This window comes from Gopherus flavomarginatus, chromosome 3 (genome assembly GCF_025201925.1).
Source record: "Gopherus flavomarginatus isolate rGopFla2 chromosome 3, rGopFla2.mat.asm, whole genome shotgun sequence".
Taxonomy (NCBI): Eukaryota; Metazoa; Chordata; order Testudines; family Testudinidae; genus Gopherus; species Gopherus flavomarginatus.
Genome location: NC_066619.1, coordinates 6433041 through 6456451, shown reverse-complemented (window position 1 = coordinate 6456451; position 23411 = coordinate 6433041). Strand labels below are relative to the sequence as shown.

Sequence of the window (23411 nt, the reverse complement as noted above, 5' to 3'; positions counted from 1 at the left end):
AAGAAGAGTAGATAAGAATAACTTTGGTCAGAGTCATTATCTTCATCCTGGCAAAAGGATCAGCTATCAGCAGGTACATAAATCAAGTAACTAGCTATCAGTAAATCACTAATAGCAAGGTCTTTTAGCAACTTTCCGGTTTCAGCATACGGGAACTTAAGACCACTTAACCACTTAGGTAGGACATACAGCATCTCAACCAATATTTTCTCTTTTAACTTTATCTGCAATTAGTAGTTGTTTTATGAAGGTTCAAAAAGAGACGAACTCCTGGATAGACTGGAAAAATTCTTATCAGCCAAGTTCACCTGCTTCTATCTCTTTTTCACTCACTGAAAATTATGCTGGAAATTTAAAAGGCTATTTCTAAAACGACAGCAAATTCTCTATGAAGCACACGTTGTCCAAAAGGGCTCAAGGAAGGCAACAGCACCCCTTACCTTTCCCCTTAGACTGCAAAGAAAGGGATTCTTCACAGCTCCCGCAGCATTACAGTTGAATCAATGAACTTGACCTGACTTAACGATCCATGGGTTGCTTTAAGTAATAATTTCTTACCTCTAGTCCATGTATTAGGGAAAAGGGCCATGGAAATGCCAATCACAGAATAGTGCAAGAACATTTATATACCATAAGACAACACATTACAGTTACAGCTCTGACAGCAAGTGAAAGGATGTTTCAACGGGATCAGCAATGTAGTCATTAAAGAAATGGTGAGAGGAGAGAGCTTACCTGCTGCTCCTTCAGCTTGGCAGCACCAAGCTCTGAGAGAGAGACAGTTAGCTTTTCTTGCTGTTCAGATAGATACTTCTGATATAGGCTCAGAAGTTCCTGGCATTCTCTGTACTGCTGCTGCAGAGGTGAGACAGCAAGTTAAGGGGAAAAAAATATTCCATATTGAAAAGTTAAAATCTAACAAATACCAAATTTATTCTGGGTAAATCTGTTTTGGTCCTGTGGTAACTGAAGCCATAAAATGCAGAGTTCAGAGAAAGACACACCATGTGTGCATGGAATGGATGTGGTGGGGGAGGAGGTTGGGGTGGGAGGGTGGAGATGGATGGTTACTATGGATGTGCCTGAAGCGAAATGAAAAGACCAAGAACAAGTGCAATCTTATCCCACGTCCATAAGACAGAGACGAACCCTCACCAAATTTACAAACACTTGAAGGGATGAGTACAGGAGGTAGGTTATGACATTTCAGTTACCGCAGTTACAGCCCTCTTTGCATATGTGGTCCTATCTGTATTCAGCTAAGGAGGATAGTGCTAATGCTTTAATTACCAATAGCCAACTCGGTAAATATTCCACTTTTTAAGTACAGCTATGGATTTGGTGCCCCATTTGAACTACTGATGGATCATAAACACAGCCACAGTTCCAAGACTACAGGCCTTTCAGAGACCAGCAATGATTTTTGGATTGCTGTAGAAGCAAAAAACTGTGGTATTTGCAAGAATATTAGCAATAGTGTCCTGCCTTGCTTGCAGCACTGAAATTCCAAAAGGAGATAAATCTGCTCTTCACCTGTCATTGTGTAATTCCCTCCCTTGCTCATTTAGCATGGTAAACCGTTTATGCTTCCCCCTCGTTCCACCCCTCCCCAATTTCAATTATGCATGCGGATGGGATAAGGGCTCAATGTCCAAAGAGATTACTCTGAATAAATGCTTTAATAACAAGTCATCACAATTAACATAGGGAACAAAAACTTCTTCAAATATGTAAAATGGTGTTGAGTTACAGATTTTCTTAACATTTTTATGATCTAATCATCGCTCCTGGGCAAATTCATGTTGCAATCATTTTTGCCAATCATGGCTGCATAAATAACTCACCGCTTTGTTATTCCCCATTACGATCCTTTTAAAAAAATAATTTAAGAACAGAGCTAAAAATGGGATGAGCAAAGCTTTTTGGGGAGGGAGCAGAAGGAAGGTGATTAAGATCTAATGCTAAAGTAATAAGGAGAGCTTCTAAAACACCTTTGCTCAGCATCTTGAGATAAAGGAGGGTACAAACAATGGTCTAAATATGCTAATTGCTTTTTCTGGTCAATCCATCTGAAGCCTGAGCGGTTTTACATTTCTGTGCATTTTGTCAGAGAGCACCAAAAGGCTGAAGTGATTTGTGGTGGTCTCAGGAGTCTCTGCCAGCTATGATGTATATAAAAGTAATTTTTTATTCCAGCTGTAACTATAGGCAGTAATGTTTATAGTAGGTGAACATATTAGCCTGGACGCAGGGCATGAATTTTACTGTAGAAAAAGCCAGTACATTTATACGGCCTAAGAGTTAAATGTCAGTATTTGAAGACAAATTATAGGCAAATTTCTTTAAACCCATGTTATGTGGCAGAATATAAAAACAGACAGTTCTATCTTTATCAATTTTTTATGTCTCTCTTAATTCACTCTGCTTCCAACAGCCCCTCCCTCATACAACAGGACCTTACCCCACTATCTGCCTATTGCTGTTCCCTATCGATGTGGGTGAGTGGAATGTATACCCTAATGGGCTTTGGGGTACACACAGTGGGGGCATATCTATTCTTGTTCTTGCCAGTGCATTACACATAGTTCTGTATTTCAAACACAAAAATCATACAGTATGAGAGTCAAACCTAAAGAAACTAATACAGTGGGAATGCATTACACCAGAGGGTCCCAAACTCTGCTCCGTGGGCCACTGGCACCTTTGAAGCACTTGCTGTGCACGTGATGATGTCTCTTCTTGCTTCTAGCTGCTCAATTTAATTAAAAGAGAGCTGAAAACATGACTTGCTTCCCTAGAATTACTTCTACACGTCAGCAATGGCTGGCATTGCCGAAAGGCTATTGTGCGTTCACAAATGGGAGAGGTGATGCATGTGCAAGAATGGGAGGAGAGAAGACCATGAGACTTTTCGCCTTTTTAAATATGGTTCACATTGTGACAGTGGTTAGGAATCCCCCCTGCATTAGAAGATAAAACCGTGTTCATTCACACAATACTAGAGACATTCATTGGGAAGTAACGAGTAAGCAATCAAACAAAAAAGGTATAATATATCAGTGTTCTCTGTTCATTCATTTAGACAAATGTAGCTTAGTTTTAGCTATGATGATACTTCTTACTAAGCTAGTTCATTTACTGCAGTACAATTTTGTAAGACACAAGCCTTAATATGAGATATTACTCTTCCACTCTATTAAATCTTTACTAAACGTGGGGAAAGAGCACCTTACTTTGTAGGAATTAACAGGATTCTATGCCATGCACAAATGCAAATAGGATCTACACCATTTAATAGGGAATGATACAATGTTGATGAGGAGGCTATTAGAACCTGTATAGACACACAGGCTGATAAAATACTTTCACAATCTGCTTTGAAGAAACTCACAAATTTCATGGAGGCGGGAGGGGGAATAAATCTATAGGACTACAAATCCTAGAACTGAAACACAGCTAAATGCTCAAATAAGATCACATCTCTTTAAGAGTTCAAGAGTCCAAATACTGGATTAACAAGATATTAATTATCTGATTAGAGCTGTTTAGGAGTTCACTGAACTGTATTCTCATTTGTTGCACAAAAAATTAACACTTGAATTACTGTAATTTGTTGCGCACAAAAAGTTTATTAATGCAGTATTAAGCTTGTACAGTAACAAGAGAATCATAAGAAGTGAGGAAATGCAAAGGTTCAGGTTTTAACAGAAATATTAATTCACCATGCTGCATAACCTGTCTATTTTATAGGATTCATTTAGTGAAACAATAGATTAAAGTCACAGATACAGAGTTCATTTATGGCTCTGAGGCCACGTCCAGACTAGGAATTAAAATCGATTTTAGATACGCAACTTCAGCTACGAGAATAACGTAGCTGAAGTCGAATTTCTAAAATCGAGGTACTCACCAGTCTGGACGGCGCGGCATCGATGTCCGCGGCTCTCCGCGTCGATTCCGGAACTCCGTTCGGATTGATGGAGTTCCGGAATCGATGTAAGCGCGCTCGGGGATCGATACACCGCGTCCAGACTAGACGCGATATATCGATCCCCGAGCAATCGATTTTAACCCGCCGATGCCGCGGGTTAGTCTGGACGAGGGCTTAGAAGCAAAAACCTTGCTTTGAGAGGTTTGTCTTGAAGAGCCGGGATTGCCCAGGCAGCAAGTGCTAGTAGCATTATGCTTGTGGAGGCCAGGACATACAGGATTGAGGCAGGACCATGGCTACCGCCTACCGCTCCAACTTACCCCCTCTGGGGCACTTAGGATTGTTGGCGGCACTAGCAGCCCCCTCACGAGTTTAGAAGTATAAGCAGCTGTATAATATCTACCAGTTTCCCAATAGTCAGGGAGTCAAGGTCCCTCTACAGTATCCTTAGGAAAAAATAACAGCAAATACTACACATCTACACGGTAGGCATGTTACCATTCGCTTGACTTTTTGTAATGTTCACAGTGCAAACTGTAATGTTGCAACAACACAGCGTTCCCGCTCCCCCCATGTTTAATTTCCTAACATTTGGTTTGTTTGTTTTTAATTGGAAACCTGGGGGTTCTACCAGGGGCTCCCCCAGAAATTTTTCACATAGTACACACAACTAAACCACTACTTTAACTTCACATGGAGCCACCAAGGTCTGGCCCAGCCGCCCTCCATCAAGAGGCCAAATTTCAGTGAGTGGCAATGCGACTTGGTGTACAAGGTTGCAGCTCCATTCAGGTTTGGCACAATGGCCTATCCGTCATGATGGAAGGGCTACTGGGCCAAATTTCAGCCACTCGGTTTGGGGGCCCAAGGCAAACTGCCCTTTTACCCCTTCCGCAGGTGGTGCTGCCCTTGCCAATGGTATGCACCACACATATGGTGTATACAGCTGTCATAAATATAAAGAAAAGGGTAGCATAAAATCCCTCCATGGCGGCTGTACTGAATTATTTTACCTGTAAGGGATTAAGTAGCTCAAATCACCTAGTTGGCACATGATGAGAAGGACCAATGAGGAAAGAAGATACTTTCAAATCGGGGGGTGGGGGGAGGGCCTTTGTTTGTGGCTCTATTTGTTTCATCCCTCTCCGGATGGAGGGAGAGACCAAGCAGGTACAATATCTCCTGAAAACATACCTGGAGTGATCCACCTAAAATTACAGAAATTGTAAGCAAGGAAAGGAAATGTGTTAAGTTATCTTTTGTTCTGACTTGTGAATTTTCCTATGCTACAAAAGTAGTTTTATTCCTGTTTTTGAAACTGTGAAGTTGAGTCCAGAGGGGAGTCCTCTGTGTTTTAAATCTTATTACCCTGTAAAGTTACCTTCCATCCTGATTTTGCAGGTGTGATTCTTTTACTTTTTCTTTAAAATAAAGTTCTTCTTTTAAGAACCTGATTGATTTTCAGTGTCCTAAAGACAAAGGGTTTGGTCTTGCTCACATTGTAACCAACTGGTGTGTATATTATTCTCAAGCCTCCCCAGGAAAGGAGGAGAAGGCACTTAGGGGAATATTTTGGGGGAATGGGGATTCCAAGTGACTCTTCCCTGAATTTTTCTGTAGAACACTTGGTGGTGGCAGCAATACCGTCCAAGGACAAGGAAAGCAATTTGTGCTTTGGGAAGTTTTAATCTAAGTTGGTAGAATATAAGCTATGGGGGGTATTTCATGTGGGTCCCCACATCTGTACCCCAGAGTTCAGAGTGAAGGGGGGGATACCCTAACAACTATGAGCACCACTGTTTTCCTTGACTTACAGAGCCTAATTCCTCCAGTAGCTTCACTAGCAAAGCTTTTCATTTCTGCATATTCACCTGCGTAACACTGAAAAACAACCAACCGGTGCATCTTTCTCTAACCTACTCACTGCTTTACAACTTGGTAGAATTCCAAACATATTCCCTAATCTGCTAATCTAGAACATTTTCATATTTAGCCAAGCAGGGACCTCATAACAAGGACCAGTTACTTGCCAAAGTTTCAAAGTTCAATCTTTTCTGAATTATTCCCCTGAGGGCGAGGGGAGGGGGGAGAAATAAGCAGCAGAAATTTTTATTTAAAACATAAATTCTCACCCTTTGTTGTTCAAAAGAAAATGATATTTCTTGCCTCAAATTTGTAAAGAGATGAAGCCTTAAGACAGAACAAGCATGAGAAGCTTCTGTCCCAAAAGGACATTTTAAAGAGGCTATTATCAAGGGAAGATGGAATTTCGAATGACATTGTTTTACAATCATAAACCAATGACAAGGGGCCCAGTTATCTACCTTGGGTATTATATGGCCCCCCATCACCATAGTACCAAGCACCTCACCATCTTTAATGTATTTATCCTCACAACACTTCTGTGAGGTGAGGTAAGGCAGGGCTCTTACCCCATTGTACAGATGGCAAACTGAGGCACAAAGAGAGTAGGCAATGTGCCCAAGATGACAAAGGATGTCTGTGGCAGACTGTGGTTCAGACTAGCACTCTAACCACTGCACCTTCCTTATTCACAAGCCCATGTCATGTTGATCCTCTGCATGTAGATCTCCACCCTGTTTTAGCAAGTGGGACTCAACCCATCCTGTCCTCCAGGCAGCCCCTCACCCTGTGGAGGAGTCTCTGCAGGTCCAGAGATTATTATGGGAAGAAGAAAAAGCGGAGTGAATCTGGGAAAGAAGACATATAAGAAATATATCATAAGTTATTAAAATATAAAAGTTGACAATAGGTTATAGTACATGTGCAACTGCTCTATCCTTTCAAATGGTAGGGACGTGCGGGCATTAAGGCCTGTGATCTTGGCAGGGCGTGTGGGAGGCTTGTCAGCGCATGTATCTTTTGCATGGGCTAGTACATTTTTCAATCCCTGCCAATGGACAGATATCCTGGTAAATTAGGACTAGTTATTGCCCTTGACGGCAGTCTCAACCCAGAGGACAAGGACTGACACAGAGTGAACTCCCTTCATTCCTGGGGTGTTCAAGTCCGAGAGGAAGAGGATTGGTGCAGCTACAGGAGTTGTAGAACTTTTCACCGCCACTAGGCTGCTGCAGCTGTTCTGTGACAAAGAAAGGTCTTCAGTTTGGCACTGTACACCAGCACTAACCTAGGACCTCCTGCTGCACTGGCACTCACCATTGCCTTTGAACGTTCATGCTTTAGAAACGGTCTATGACTGACTCAGATACTTCAGAGTAAGAAATTTTGTCACCGGGCCAGTCAAACCTGTCTCTGAACATTTACATGTGGTCCAACACAGTGAATTCAGTGTACGCTCTCTGAACAACATTATGAAAAAGTTGTTTGTAAGGCTTAAATTACATTTAAAAGTTTAAAGCTTATTATAACAGCAAAAAAATCACAAGATAAGCAGGGGTTCATGAACAGTCTTCGGGAACACTGATGACTCATCATCAGCTGTTTGCCTAAACTCAATGTAAATTTAATTAAAAGTGAACTGGTTCTGAAGTTGGGTCTGAATTATTTTTTTAATTAAATCATCCAAGCACAACTTTTTTCGATATATTGACACGGTAGGTGATCGAAGCTTTACTTTCTCTTTCTGAAGCAGTACAAAAATATTTTGTATATCGAGAGGCGAAAAATTACATCGTTCCTTAAGAAAAGAAACTATATAGATGCCACTCCCATCTCCACCTGCAGGCTCTCCCTTCTTCCTGATCAAAAACAAACCAAGAACCAACATGAGGTGGCTCCATCTACTCACACATGAAAAGCCACATGCACAATACTAGCAGTTTATTTTTTTTTTATAAACAACCATGTTGTAAGAACATTAAAATCTACACCAAAGTGTTCTAAGATTCTAAGCAAGGATAAGGCTGTGTCTCAACAGCACCACAGTGCAGACTACAGGGAGTGTGAATTCCAGAGTGCACCAAAACGTTGCACTCTTCCCCCGTGGTTACTGCTGGCAAGAACTAAAAGCTGCCTAGTTGCATTAACACAGTCTTCCTTCAAACTGGACTATGTTAACAGAAACTAGGTACTTTTTAGTTTACATCAGCAGGATCCACACAAGGCAGTAAGAGCGCAAAGTGTGGTACACTCCGCATTCCCCCCTCCCCCACATATCTACACTGTGCTGCATTGTGGACTAAGACCTAAATTTAATTAGAAGATCACACTGCTCTTTAACGATTCAGTTTATTACACAACTTGTATTTGAAATATATGCACTACACACACTTATTTCCTCCTCCAGCCCCCTGTTCGATTCACCTCAGAACAACAGGAACAATATGAATGCATTGCCACAAAGCAGAGTCTGGCCACAACACATGCTTCTTGGGCCTTCAAAGCTACACCACAAAAAATGTGGTTTGAACCTATGTGAATTATTGTTCTGTGAAAAGGTGAAGCCTGGTAACTTCCACGTAGCTTCATTACCTAAATTCTGAAGACGCCGTGAAGACTGAAGTTAATTAAATGTTTTATGAATAACTTGACTTCCCTGCTTCTTATGTAACCTAGCTTATGTGGACTGTTTGGCACAATCAGGTTAAGCAGCTGCTACGGAAATTTCTGCACATCCATTTTTTCAATGTATTAAAAAGGTTCTGGAGCAGGCGTGAACACTGGTGCAACAGTATCAGTTCAAGTCAAAACTTCCTTGCGACTTCAGGAAACAGGTATCTGAAAGCACTACGAAGGCGCAAGGTAAGTATAATAATATAGTGCTATGCTCTCAAATGCAAAGCCCAAGAGACATGTTTTCATTCACACTTGAATATTTTAATGCTATTAACCAGTAGCTAGTAAATTAATCCAAGATGCAAGAGTAAAAGAGGAAGACACATGGAAAAAGGTCACAATGCCCACAAAAGTTAAGAATCACACTCCGGTTTGAAGCATCATCATTATGTTATTGAATGATATACCTCTCATACAAAGGAACTGCTAATACATTCCCATTCTGTTTGAAGGGAAATTAAATTTACATTCTTTGGGAATATGGTATCATAATTAGTTCATGACTTGATTACACTTTGAAGTGAGCCAAGACTGCATATGGCGCATACAAATTAGTTAAGTTATGGTTACCCACCTTAAGCAAAAGCTACAGCATTCAGGACAAAGTTAGGGACTAGACTAGGATAGTCCTTTTGAGCTTTCAGACAGCATATGTACGATATCCAGATTCAAATCTCTTCTGTTCCCATCTGGCTTCAATAAGTCCAGAGTAACTTAAACATGCAGTTTCCTTTCCGTCTCCACCCATGCCACCTGCACAATAATTGTTAACATTGATTTAAAAAACGATGACAAGCACTAAGCTTCCTATACTGGTCAAAGTACCAATATGGCTTATTTCTACAAATAAGATGAAAATTACAGGGGCTACAGTGACAGATTTACAAGAGCTAGTATTCGCAGCTACCAAGCCACTTTATTCTGCTTAGCTGATGGCTTTCCTGAGGATACATTTAAAATAAATTTGAAAACACTGAGCTAATACAATACAATGCTGAGCGGTGGTCCCCAATCTTTCTGTAGCCAGTAGCACATTCATGTTTTGAGAAGAGTGTGGCAGGCGCCAACAATTTTTCAAGGCTTATTTTGTATTTGTACATTAAATAATACAAAAAAATCACATTTAACATAACATAATATATGAATCCTGAGAGAAGAGAGAAGCCGGAGAGAAGCTGCAAGGACAGAGAACATCGGCGCCCGCAGCCCCAGAGTTCTCTGTCCCCGGCAGGCGCAGGGCCGCAGCTTCTCTCTGGCTTAAGCCACAGCCCCCGCACCTGCCAGGGGCCGAGAACACCGGTGCCCACAGCCTGCAGCCCTGGAATTCTCTGCCCTCGGCAGGTGTGGGGCCGCAGCTTGTCTCCCCGGCTGGGCACTAGGTGGGCCCCACGCCTGCTGGGAACAGAGAACACTGTGCTCGCAGCCTGAGTTCTCTGTCCCCGTCAGGTGCAGGGCCGCGGCTTCTCTCCCCTGCTAGGCACTAGGCGGGCGCACAAAAATGCCCCAGCAGCACCATGGCGCCCGCGGGCACCATGTTGGGGACCACTGATGTAGAGCATCTGAAAACTGGTCAAACCAAAGGTCACTACAGCAAGACTAAAGGGACAGACTAAGAGCTTTCAAAGTTAAAATTAATTCCTCATAGTACGTGAACACCCTACTAACCCACAGAAGTCGGGTTATTTTACCTCAAAGTTCTTACTATGGACTAATAAGTTTCTTAATCTGAAAAATCAGAAACTTCAGTAGGTAGTTTGCTCAAGCAAGGAGCTCATAACTGGGCACATATGTCTTAAAAATTATCATTGCTGGATGTGCCGGTCAAGCTAGACAGCTTGCCTTGCCCAGAGATGGGTAAAGACACAACACAACACTTCTCATTTCATGCGAAATGCACACATGCTGCAGCACCCATATAATAAGCATGAATTAAAAAAAACCAAAAAAATTAAAAACTGCTCACACAACTTTCCCCCTGGGGAGAGGGAGAGAGAAAGAATGAATCACACACAACAGATACTAGTTAAGTTGCTTAATGCACAAGTAAAAGGTGCTCAGATATCACAGTGACAGACCCAATATAAGAACTGAATAAACAGAATACACACAATACAAAACATTATGCTTTATAAGCAATTGCTAGCTCCAGCATGAGCAGCAATAGGGTTTTATTCGTGGTTTAAAAATTGTGATAGTATAGAATGCTCAAACAAGGGCCAGAAAGAGAGAGAGAGAGATGAGATCACACCTGGGTTCATTAAGGAAGCTTTGCCAAAATCCATATTGATTTAGGAATATACAAATTTCCTTTAGAATTTCCATGGGTGGTGCAGCCATTATCTGAGTTGAGTGGATGCAGTTTCTCTTGGAAATGGTCAAGAACTGTATTACTTATGCATTTGTTCATCATAATTGTTAGATGTATGATCTTCTGATGGGGAGCCTTGAGGACTTAGTAACACATGATTTCTCCGCAGTAATACTCACAGCATCTGTGAAGGGCGGCACATATTTAATCATGTGCAGTAAAAAAGTAAACTCAACCTGTGCTGTATTGGAAGAACGCAAAGCCAAAGAGAGTAGTACACCTCCCACCATCACCACCACCAAAAAAAATCCAAAACCCATGCTGTTTTTTCCTTTTACATATTTAGAGTGCAAAATTAAAACAAATAAAAGGAACACTGCATAATTTATCTGTCATTTTCTATCAAATTGCTCATAATTGTAACCATAAAATGATAATATTCTACCATATGTGCATCTGCAAAGATGACAAAAGCATTGGTCAGCTCCAGAGAGAAGAAAAATAAACCTAACGCTCCTCCTAGTGGCCATTGATGGGGATTGCAATAGCCTCACATTTTATAGAGCCACAGCATTCTTCCTGATTTTTAAGAAGAGAGTAAGTGTCAAACCTGGAGGTTAATTTTGTCATATAGATGGGTCTAACAATTCATAATGAAACATGCAAGTCAACTGTGTAATCCTACTGATACCATTCTTCCTAAAATGAGTCCCCTTTATTCACATTCATTCATGGTATTACATAAAATACCTATCTCTAGAAATGCTGGGTGTTTATTTGGAGACCTTTGTGAGAATTTAAAAACCTTTTATAGTAGCAACTGTTACTGTTTACATTAAAGCTACTAGTCAGACCAATACTACTGACATGCAAACAGCTGTGCTCTTTTCTCTAATTTGAGAACAGGCCTCCTTTAAGGAGTCTGAGAGGAAAAAAGGTGGTTTTAGCCTGTGGGGAAAATGATGTATCTTAAATAGCAGAGGGATGCTCATCCTGTTCCATCAAGGCACACTAATGAGAGTTATTTAACAGGATAAAGTATGAACTGTGTGGCAGCTGTTTGGAGGACAGGGTTGGGGGGCTATCAGGAGATGAGAAAGACACCAGGACTGTAAAACCTGAACTGACTAAAGGCAGAGCTCCAGGACAGCCATCTGAATTAAAAAGCATGCATATTAAATTAAAAGGGCGGCTGCTTTGCAGAGAATGAGAATGCAAGATCACAAAACATCAGCTCATTTTATAATGAAGCTAACCAGGTTTGGGCCTGGTTAGTATTGGAATGGGTGGCCACAGGGGAATACATAGTGCTCTAAGTCTTGTTGCTTCCTTGTGAAAAACAATCATCACTCTTCATAATTTTATATATTTGATGCCTCTGGCTGAAACCTTTTCTTCTGGACCTCAAATAGGAAAAATATTGAGAGAAAAGCAGATCCTCCTTAAGCTGCACGGCCGTTCCACTACGCTCAGATACAAAGGTTTCTGGTTCAATTCCTTGCTGCGTCTGAGTCCTCAACAATCAGGATAAATCTTTTGTTTGTTGTCACCTCCCTCAGTTGCATTTTTGCAGCCTGCACTGCCTACATCAGGCTTGGCTAGTGTGACTTCTTATCAGAATGCACTTAAAGCAGCAGCAAATAGTTTAAGTGTCTCATTCCCCATCTGTAAAATGGGCATCTGAGCCCCCCTATGTCTTGTGATCCTTGGATGAAACACACTAAGACTTGTTGCTGGACAAGGATAGGGAGAAAGAAAAGCTCAATATGCCAGGAAGTCTTGCCCTCCTTGCGGTACTGTTTGCGCTGGTGAAATAACAGCCTGCACGCTGTTCTCATTATAACTATATAAAATCATAGATCATTCTAGCTAATTTTGTTTTTCCTTTTAGAACTATTGCTCTTTTGACAGCTTTTCTAACCTTGTTAGAACACAATCTGCTAGCAACACTGTTGATGAGGGAAATGCAAGGCGCTCTCTTCTGAAAGGCAGCTGAGGTCAAATCAACAAATTCTGTACAAGTCTTATTACTAATTTAAATTTTTTTAAAACAAAAATCTCGTGTGCCAGCGCATGGTAGAGAGTCACTTTTCTCTCATGTGTATCACCCGCATCTCTGTAATTTAGATGCGTATTTCAGAATGACAAAGGCTTCAGAAAGTTAGTGCTTTCTTCTAGAAACTGGCCTTAAATGCACCACACTGAGAAGTGCTGGTTACACTGAACTGAAGCCAATGAAGAAAAGATTTAACAGTCTCTTTATAAGGTTCATTGTTGTAGGACTACTTAATATACAAGATTAACACATCTTATCTCCCAGTTTCACTGAAACCTATTATACCCCTCATTAATACATGCACACTGCTACATCATTTACAAAGCCAAGCTCTCAAACCACATTGTATGAAAGAGGGCGTGTTCTGCTGCTTTTACTAGTGCTATTCTCTCTCCAAGCAACCACTGTGCACTAATATGAACCGAACCTTATAGCTCAGAATGCAAAACTTTGTTTAGAGAAACTAGGCAGTTCTCTTTAGAGCTAAGAATTAAAAATACAACTTGTTTTCCTTCACTCGGATATAGCTATCTGTATTTCAGTTCCTCTAGTTCCAGATCGAGAAGGGGACACACCATTCCACTAGCTAGCACAGACAAACAGAACCATCACCACCAAAATCTGAAGACATTCTGGTGCTCTCCGTTCCCTTGTGATTCAAGATTACTAAAGAGATTACATTAAAGAAACAGAACAAAGAACCATGATTAATCATGTCAACAAAACTTCTAAAAATATTTTCTCTCTAGTAGGGCCCAGAAATAGCTCTCTTACACACAAGCAGGGACACATAAAAACAAACTCTTGAGTGCTAAATACAAAACAGAAGCCCTAAACTCACAAATGTTCACCTTCAAATCTTAAGTGGGAAGATCTCCAGACTGGTGTACCTCAAGTACAGACCCTACGCTTAGATAGGAAAAAACATTTCCCCCCCTCCTATCCCTTCACCTCCAGTATGGAATGAAGGGACTAGTAATTCCCCTGCACCAGAAAAACAGAAGTACAAGGAGGGATCACATGGCCAATACCATCTACTAACACCCAAACACTCCTATTTGGACTGTACGCTCAAGGCAGAAGTTGCCTTTTGTCAGTACAGCACCTAGAACAATGGGACCCAGATAGTTACAGGGGCTTTGGGGCATTCACACAATGCAATAAAGAAAGAAAATTAGTTCCACAGTAAAACTCTTGCAGGAAGCTGAGTGCTGGAAAGAGTCTTTTCTAAGGCTGGGGTTGGGGGGGGTTAATCTACAGCCTCTAATATACCTTGGAAGTGAATGGTGTCTGACAAATGAACTAAATTCCCACTCAGCCCCCACCCCAAGCTTGACCTCTCCAAAGCCACATTATCCAATGACAGGGGTTCTAAATTGAAGTGAAGTACTGGGATTTGTAGTGTCCCCAAGGAAAGCTGGCTTCATCTATGCAGCATCTAGTTTAGAGCCATCCAGGGGTCACCCAGATAACTCTTCATAGATTATCCTGTCAGAAGGGAAAGCATAAACTTGGTTAAGAGCTAACTGGAAAGCATCCATGGGTTAGACCGACCTCTGGGAATATAGTGCACAACTCACAAAACTTTCTACTGTTCCGTTGTGAAGATGCTTACCTCTGGCTGACCCCAGCTTTATATTAGCAAATCAAGTGTCTTAGAAAAAACGGAGTTATTTACCTTATTTACAGTAACTGATGTTCTTTGGGATTTGCTCACCTCACAGATTCACACTGTGGGTTGGGAAACAGCCCAGAAACCTTCCCCTCTGGTAGAAGCCACAGTCCAGGTCAATTCCTCCTGTGTTTGATCAGGAGTTGGGAGATTTGGGGGGAACCTGGGCCTACCCTTTACTCTGGGTTCCTGCCCAGGGCCCTGTGGACTGCAGCTGTCTAGAGTGCCTCCTGGTACAGTTGCGCAACAGCTACAACTCCCTGGGTTACTTCCCCATGGCCTCCTCCCAACACCTTCGCTGTCCTCACCACCAGACCTTCCTCCTGATGTCTGATAACGCTTGTCCTTCAGTCCTCCAGCAGTATGCCTACTCACTCTCAGCTCCTTGTGCCTCTTGCTCCCAGTTCCTCACATGCACTTCCTCCTCTGGCTCCCTGGCTCCCTCTGGCCTGACTGGAGTGAGCCCTTTTATAGCATCCAAGGGGCTCCAATTAGAGTCAGGTGCTTAACAGCCTCACCTGACTCTTAGCAGGTTAATTGGAGTCAGGGGTTCTCATTAGCCTGGAGCAGCCCCTGCTCTGGTCACTCAGGGAACAGAAAACTGCTTATCCAGTGGCCAGTATATCTCCCTTCTACTACTCTGCTGTTCCCAACTGGCCTGGGTCTATCACAAGGGGGGAGAGAGAGAGAGAGAGAGAGAGTGTGTGTGTGTGTGTTCGTTCAACATTAGGAGAATGCACATCCACTCTGCATGCATCAGAGAATCATCTTGTCAACAGTACCTATCAGATCGGCACATGCACCCTTCTCTTTCTTCATGTGCTTTGCGAGGGTATAAAGGATGGAGCCACCCCACCACACTGCATTCCTTAACCACTGCAGGGATGGCGGGTGGGCTGTGGAACATGTAGATGGACTACACATCTCAAAGAACATTATTTAGTATACAGGAAAGTCACCTCTCGAGTGCTAGTCTGTATACATATTCCACATGGGAAGACTCTCTAGCAATAGCCCCACAGGGAGTGGGTATAAGGAGTTTCTGTAAATATGGATTGCAACACAGATCATCCAAATCTTGCATCATCCCTGGCTGCCTATGCTAATGCACAGTGCTTTGTTAATGTGCATATGGATGACCAGATTGCTGCTCTGCAAAGCCCTGAACTGGGAGGTTCACTAGAGATGCCACACAGGTGAACTGTGCCCTGATGAAGTGAGCACCGACTCTGCTGGGCAGCTGCATGCCTGTTAGCTGGTAACATGACTTGATGCATTGAGTAATCCAGTTTGATATTTTCTGCATAGACACAGCTTCTCCTTTTACTTTTTATGTGTAAGCCAGAAATAGCATGGGCAATTTCTGTAAGGATTGTGTTCCACCCAGGTAGAACAATATGGCTCTGCATACTTGGTGAAGACGGAGGGCGCTGTAGGAAGCACAAAGGGCAGGACTCAATACTGCTAGTATTTGTTGTTCAACGCAAACCTCAGGAAGCACTTGCATTATGGTTGTATCGCGATGTGGAAATGCATATCCCTGGGGTTGAGAGCAACCTTCTGGACCAGGGAAGGAGCGATGAAGGTGGACTTGAACATCTTGGATAGAGGTGTTGAGGGTTTTGAGGTCTAATATCAGGTAAGCCCACCCTTTTTCTTGGGAGTGAGGAAAGTACCTTAAATACAATCCCCATTCCCTCTTCTACAGTGCACATAGCAAGAGATTGCACTTCTTGTTGAAGCGGAATCTCATGAGAGGGGTCCCAGAAGAGGGACAAAGAAGATGTGAGGGGGTGGAGTGGAGGGAGATCAAATGAATGGCAGTCTCTCTGGACCACCTCCAAAATCCAACAGTCTGAGGTGATGTTGGACCGGGTCTTCCAGAAAAGGACCAGACAGTTGCCAAAAGGCAGGGAGGGCAGACAATACAAAACAAATTGTATGCTGACTTTGGGCACCAAGTCAAACGTGCTGCCTGGTCAGTACCAATGCAAGAAGATGTGACAGAGAGATAGACACTCTCCCCTCCCAGTGGGTTTTCTCCCCCAGGGCCTCTGTCTAAGGCCTGGGCGCTCAGGCTTTTGTTGATAGGGTTCTGGCCTGAAGTGAATTCATCTGGAGGCTGGGGTATAGATCCCCACGGAACTGAGGATTTCCCTAAAGTCTTTCAGGGATCTCATATCTGCCTCAGTTGTCTCATGGAAGAATGAGCAACCCTCAAAAGGCACGTCCTCAACTGTTTTCTGTAATTCTTTTGGTATGCCTCCCAAAGTCAGCCAGGAAGAACCGCGTATCATGACTGCTGTGGCCACTGCGCAGAAGGCTAAGTCCACTGTATCCAAGTCCACTGTATCCAAGGCCACTTGTAGTGCAGTTCTGGCCACCACATAACCTTCCACCAGATAGTCTGAAAATCATCCCTATCACCTTAAAGGAGTTTAGCAATAAAAGGTGGCAAGTCACATCAGTTGACTTGGTAATATGTTGCCAAGACTGCTTTGTAGTTCAAGATCCTCATTTGGATACTCAAAGTGGAATAGGATTTTCAGCCTGGCAGATCAAGACACATGGAATCTGTCTTTAGGGGTCAATTTCTGGCTGCCCTCGTGAGCTTTTTCACAGGCTGCCATCACCAGCCGGGATTCTGATACCAGGTGCAAATCAAACTCCTGGTACCTGGGACCTAGTATGGTCTATCTGCCCTTTTGGCATTGGTTTCAGTGACATCAGTATCTGCAATAGGGCATTTGTGGGTTGTAAGAGCCGCTCATTGATCAGGATCGCTACATGTCCAGGTATTGACATGTGTAAATTACTGAGGACCTTGCATGGTGTGTTGCACACCTCGTCATTTGGTTTCTCCAAGGTTGCTGTCTACTCATGAGGGCCTGGCATGCTTGCAGTCCTCAAGGGTAGAAGCTGACTTGTCATAAGCCAGGACATCATCCAACAATGACAAAGTAATGGCTGCTACCATCTGTTGTTCAGCAGGAACCTGCTGGATGAGAGTAGCGTGCTCCTGAATAGTGCTGAGGAGTGTCCAGATGCTGGTGCTGGTGTTGGTGTGTGACAGTCCATGCCATGAGCACAGTGGGGAGGCTTGGGTTGCACTGAGGTCCCAAGGGGCCCACATACAACCATCAGGATCATATGGCACCAGAACCCATGAGGTTTAGTATCAGCAGTCCGGTACCAGACTGGGTTCAGACCACGCTCTGCCATTGGCAACAGACATGCAGATCATATCCTCCTAGACAAGACCAATACAACAGAGTCCTGGGACCTGAACAGGGATGGCTGATGGCTTCCTCATGAATCAGAAAAGGTAAGGGAACAGTTCTGCAAGAAGAGAGGCAGGGAGCTCACCTCATGGTTGTAGGTGGAACTTGACCAGACAAAGTTGCCAGATCTAGGAACCTGGTTAGTGTCATGCCTGAATGAGGCTCCAATAGCCACAGGGAAGCATAAGGTGGGGTATGGCTGCAGACCAGTGTGAGGATGACCTGGGGACCAATGCAAGAGGCAACAGAGTGGTTGGTATCAGAGTGAGGCTTCTGCCTGGTACTGCAGCAGCTGGCAGCTTCTCTGTTTGCCTCAGTACCAAAGAGGCTAGAATGACCGTGGACGTATTGGCCCGGGCCTTTATCATGGCCAGTTCTGCTTGGCTTGTACAAACTTTGGTACTCAGGGTACTTTTTCTAAGTTTTGAGGAATCTTTAATAGCCAACAGTCTCATAATCTTGCAGAGCCTCAAAGCGGATGTGAAGAGGGTGATGTTCGCTTTTTCTCCTTAGAGGGCTTGCAGTCAAGAGCCTGATCTATCGCTGTCCTTTCCAGATGAGGAAGACACCGGCCTCAGAGACCCTTCCGCCAGTTTGGAGGTTGAGGATTGGGCAGTCTTCAACAGCCTCCTGTCTTCCAAGGGCCTTGATGCCTGCAGACTCACCTCATCACCTTCTCCATAAGGATAACACTCAGAAGCACCAGGTCCCTTTTGAGAAGCACCTGAAATTTCACAGCACTCCAGGACATGTCCTTCACTGAGGCGAAACAGACACCTCATGTGTTCATCATTCAGAAGCATGACTGCCTCACAGGGCAGAAAGTTCTGAAAGCCCAAGGATTTGCCATGGTCAGACACTGAGGCTGGCACTGCCAGCGACCACAGAGGGAGAAGAGCCTTTGTTCCCCTGGGGCATCCCGAAGACCTAACTAAATACTTGAAACTACTAATTAAATCATTGCTGCAGGAAAAATTCCGAAGAGAATTGCTCAGATGTACCACAGGTGATAGAGAAGAAACTGGGGTGTAGCAGAACAGCGCTGCTTTTTATACCATGGAAAAGTTCATGAGAAAGGGATAGGCACATACGCCACCTCGACAGGTAATGCTGACTAAAAAATCCTGTGACACGTGCATTAGATATGTATTCCGGTATTGTCAGAGCATATTACCACTATTGTGATTGATAACCTCCCAGTACAGCCACAGGGCTGGCCAGGACTCCCAATTCAAAGAGCATGTGCAGGGAAGGTTTGGCATAACTATGAACAGTCCCCTGAGAAGGTATTAATCTTCAGACCACTATTTCAGGAAGCCCTGTATTCCCAGAGATGATGTAGATTCTGAAGCACCCTTTCGAAAAAGTAAGCGTAGCTGAAGGGAGTTCACACTGAGACCGCCACTTACAGAAAAGGAGGCCTTCAGGAAAGTTGACTGCAGCTCTCTCAATGGGCTAGCATCTGAGTAAGTGCAAGGTATTCCTCTTGGGCTTAATTGCAAGGTCCAAGACTTAAAAAGGTAGAAAAAACTGTGTACTGTTTGGGACAGTTGGCGCTGGAAAGATAATATTACCAGCCAGTTTGCCAAGTGCAATAATACCAAGAGGCCATCTTCACAAAGAAAAGCCCAAACCCTCCAACATTCACTTGGTGAATACACGATGACTGCTGGCAGTGGGAACAGAATAAAGTCCTCTAAAAATTAAAGATCCTCAATGACAAGAGTGGGGGGAGCATAGAGAGAACTGTTCAAGCAAGTATATTAAGCCTGTGGCATACACCAAAAAAAATGGTCACAAGATTCTCATGGTGGCCACATTGCAGGCCACAGCATGGAGTTACAAGCCTTGGAGGACCACATGATGCACTAATGAAGGAGATAGCTAGCACAAAGAAGCTGGACAAGTTTTCTATACATTCTTGACCTATGTGAAGGTGATCACACAGTCAGTCAGATCCCTCCACCCATAAAGCTGCTTGCTCTTAAGCCAAGACAGGATTTCTTTAGGAACTACAGTGAACCCTAATCCAGGAAGCCCCAATGTGGTATATGGCTTTCCATGGAGAAGGAACATTTTAGTGATGGCAGTATTAAAAAGGTCTACCTATGGATTGCATTCCCAGGACTCCAATTAGTCTAAACCCAGTCTATAATAGATAAATAAAAAGAGAACATATGACAAGATTTTGCACACTGGATGAATATACATGGCCTGACTTGGTTTGTTTTCTTGTAAACAAGAAACCAACATTCCCATGGTCTTGCTACTGAGACTGGAGTGTGCAGTTGAAAGGCTCTAGACCAGTGGTTCCCAAACTAGGGGCGCCGCTTGTTCAGGGAAAGCCCCTGGCGGGCCGGGCCAGTTTGTTTACCGGCCGTGTCCGCAGGTTCGGCCAATCGCAGCTCCCAGCAGCTGCAGTTTGCAGCTCCAGGCCAATGAGGGCTGCAGGAAGCTGCGGCCAGCACATCCCTTGGCCCGCGCCATTTCCTGCAGCTCCCATTGGCCTGGAGCGGCGAACTGTGGCCAGCAGGAGCTGCGATCGGCCGAACCGGCAGACCTGGCAGGTAAACAAACTGGCCAAGCCCGCCAGGGGCTTTCCCTGCACAAGCGGCGCCCCTCGTTTGGGAACCACTGCTCTAGACAAAAGAGTTGAATTATCTGATTCCCAAGTTCTCGTTAATGTCAGCCAAAGAAAACTCTGAGGTGACAAATTCAGGAAAGCTTCTTTCCCCAGAAGAGCTAGAGACAGCAAGAGCAAGAAGCTTCTGTTTTCCTTGGTGGGCTGGAATATAAAAAAACCCAGGGAGTCTGAACTAGGATTTCTCCTTTGTGCAGGGTAGAGAAGCACTGATGTTTAGCGAATGGGGAGTTCTTCCTTGAGGATGAGAGAGAGAGATCGTGCTTGAGTGGTAGCCTGCACAGAAGCAGCCTAATTTAAGATGCAGAATTAATTCAGGAGCCCACGTTGAGGGGAAGAATCCTCAGGTATCTCTCTCTAATTCCATTACATCACGAGAATGTCCACATCTTCAACAACTTTTGTGAGAAAGACCTGGGTAAATGGAAATTTACTCCTTATGCTTTTATCCTTGCATCTCCCCAGAAGTAGGGAAGTATCCCCATTTTATAAATGGGAGGGTACAAAGATGACACTGACTTGCCTAATGCTACAGAGGGAGTCAAGGAATTGAATCCAGGTCTCTGAAGTCCCAGTCAAATGCCTTAACCATAAAATCTTCCTTGTTAAGCCCAGAAGTGATCCTGGAGTAGCTAGAGCCATGGCTGCAGTGCCTTGGTGAGCTCAAGAGTTCCCAGGTGGAATGGACAAAAGGAACCTGCAGGGAAGTCACAATACGTTCCTTCTCTTCTGAGGCTCTGGCTCCATCATAGATATGGGGAAGAGATGTGGCAAAAACAAAATTAAAGCACTAACTGCACAATGTACGTGCCTCTAAAGTGAGCAGGAACAGAAAGTACCAAACCATGTTCAGATCTGACTGGTAGCACTGCTCTCAGTCAGTGCTAGCAAGGGAGGCATGTCACTTCAGTAAAGATCACCGGAAATGAAGGCAGTAAATGCCACTGTAAGTATTTTAAATGATGTGTGTATCTGTGCGTATTGTGGAGCAGGAAAGGACAACCCAGTTTAACAGAACCTGTGGAGATTTTTCTCCCCAAGTCTGCAAAGCTTTAAAATTAGCACTCTGTGTTTGCTTGGTCTTTCAATGCCTGCATTTATTAAGGAGCAAAATAACCATGTCTCTGAAATGCCAAAACAATATGGATCCATAAATAATGTTCCATTCCTATTTGTACCTAATCTAAATATTTATGTAGTAATTTACCAGTAAAAGATACAAACTGTTTTTTAAAATGTTACATTGTATTAAAGGTTAACCACATGACATGTTTTATTATGAGGCTTTAAATGACATTGAAAACCAATGTCTTGGACGAGCTCCAATAGAAGCCTCATAGTTGAAATGGACACAGGCAGGTCCTCATATTCACTTTTCACAAAGATAAATGTGGAAGTTCAGACCTTTCCTCAGAGCTATTTCAGTCTGCCTGGCCATAGACCAAACAAGCCAGGAGTGCATTGATTTACAGAGTGAAGGCTATCTTCACAACCAGAAGGGCTAGAAACAGATATATTAGTCAAACTTGGCTCTCACACAGAGCAATAATGTAAAGTTTCACTCAGAAAGGATACCTTTACCAAAATTAGGACAAGTCAAAATGCGAATGGTGTACATAAGAGCATTTGGAATTGAGCTTTAATTCTTTTGTTATAAAGATGCTGTGCTTAATAGTAGAAAAATTCCTGCTAGCTACCAAAAAAAAAAAAAGCATAGAATCATATCTCATAGCAATCACACCTGGCGGCTATATTTCTCTAATGACCCCACCCCTCCAGCAATGTCCCTCCTAGCTTCCCGTTACCTAATGCATTAAATTCAAGCCCCTCCTCCTCACTTTCATGGTCCTATAAATCCAGGTCCCATCTCTGGCGCTGCTCTAGAGTCATACTATCACCTACAATCTCCCTACGCTCCTTACTGTTCTCTTTGTCTCCTCCTCCCCGCCTTCACCTTCTACTCCTGCTGCCCCCTGAACTGGAGATAGTTTCCAACTTCTTCTCTGACATACAAACTCACACTTCAACTCTTTTCTTAAAGCCCACTACTTCCAGAAACCCTGCCTCCAAGTCTCCTGAGCAATAATCTCTACACATTCCCAACTGGAACCGTTTTCGCAAGTTGTCCCTATCTTCAGCAGTAAAATCTTTGGGTTATGACCTTGCTCACACAGGTTTAAATCCAGAGTAATTCCAATAACTTCAGCGGAGTTACTCCAAAGTTACACTCATCTGAACAAGATCAGAATTATTTTTCTAAAGTGCTTGGGACCTATTAGCGTGTCTCTCAGTGCTTGGGACCTATTAGCGTGTCTCTCGGTTTTCCTGTCTGGAAATTTGGGATATAATACCTATTTCACAAGCGTGTTGGGAGATTAATGTTTGTCAGTGCTTTGAAGACAAAGAGCTAAGTATTATCATCACAAATTAAAGCTCCTGTCTTGGACTCTATCAAGGCTACATGCACAGCTTTAGCAAATAACGTAGTTTTTAAATGCTTTTCAAACAACCACACGTTCCAGCAGGGAGAATAAACAATATGAACAATGATTAGTGAATACTGCCCAAGTACGCTACATTTCCCTTAACAGACTTAAAGCACATCTGCTCCCAAGTTGGGAAAGGCTGGTTTTCCAGATATAACTAGTAAGATACAGCAGCATGAAGAGATGTATTAATGTCCCTTGCTTCAGTGAGAGACAGAGTACACAGGCTTACTGATGGAATCTGCATTTTTGGTTTTCATTTGTTCTGCTTGGGTAACCTTACCAGACTGAGAAAACACATTTCCAAGCATTACTATTTTGAATACCATTGTTCAGTCAGACTATCTTTTTCTCCACTTAGCCATCTCTAGATCAAAGAAAACTTGGAAACAGAATTTAACTTTCTATCTCAGAGTGGAAACATTTATCCCTAAAATGTAATAAAATTTCTCATCTCAATGATACACAGAAGTACTCGGAATGTATTACACATGATC

The 23411-nt window shown here is 43.1% G+C and overlaps 1 protein-coding gene across 2 annotated transcripts in view; it reads right to left on the bottom strand.

Annotated features, from left to right (window-relative positions):
- The window catches only part of KIAA1328 (KIAA1328 ortholog), a 262209-nt gene that overhangs the window by 154840 nt on the left and 83958 nt on the right, over positions 1-23411 (bottom strand). For both annotated transcript variants that reach the window (XM_050943589.1, XM_050943590.1), the window contains exon 6: positions 736-863. In XM_050943589.1, the coding sequence (XP_050799546.1) occupies positions 736-863 (128 nt within the window). The remainder of the gene's footprint in view (positions 1-735; positions 864-23411) is intronic.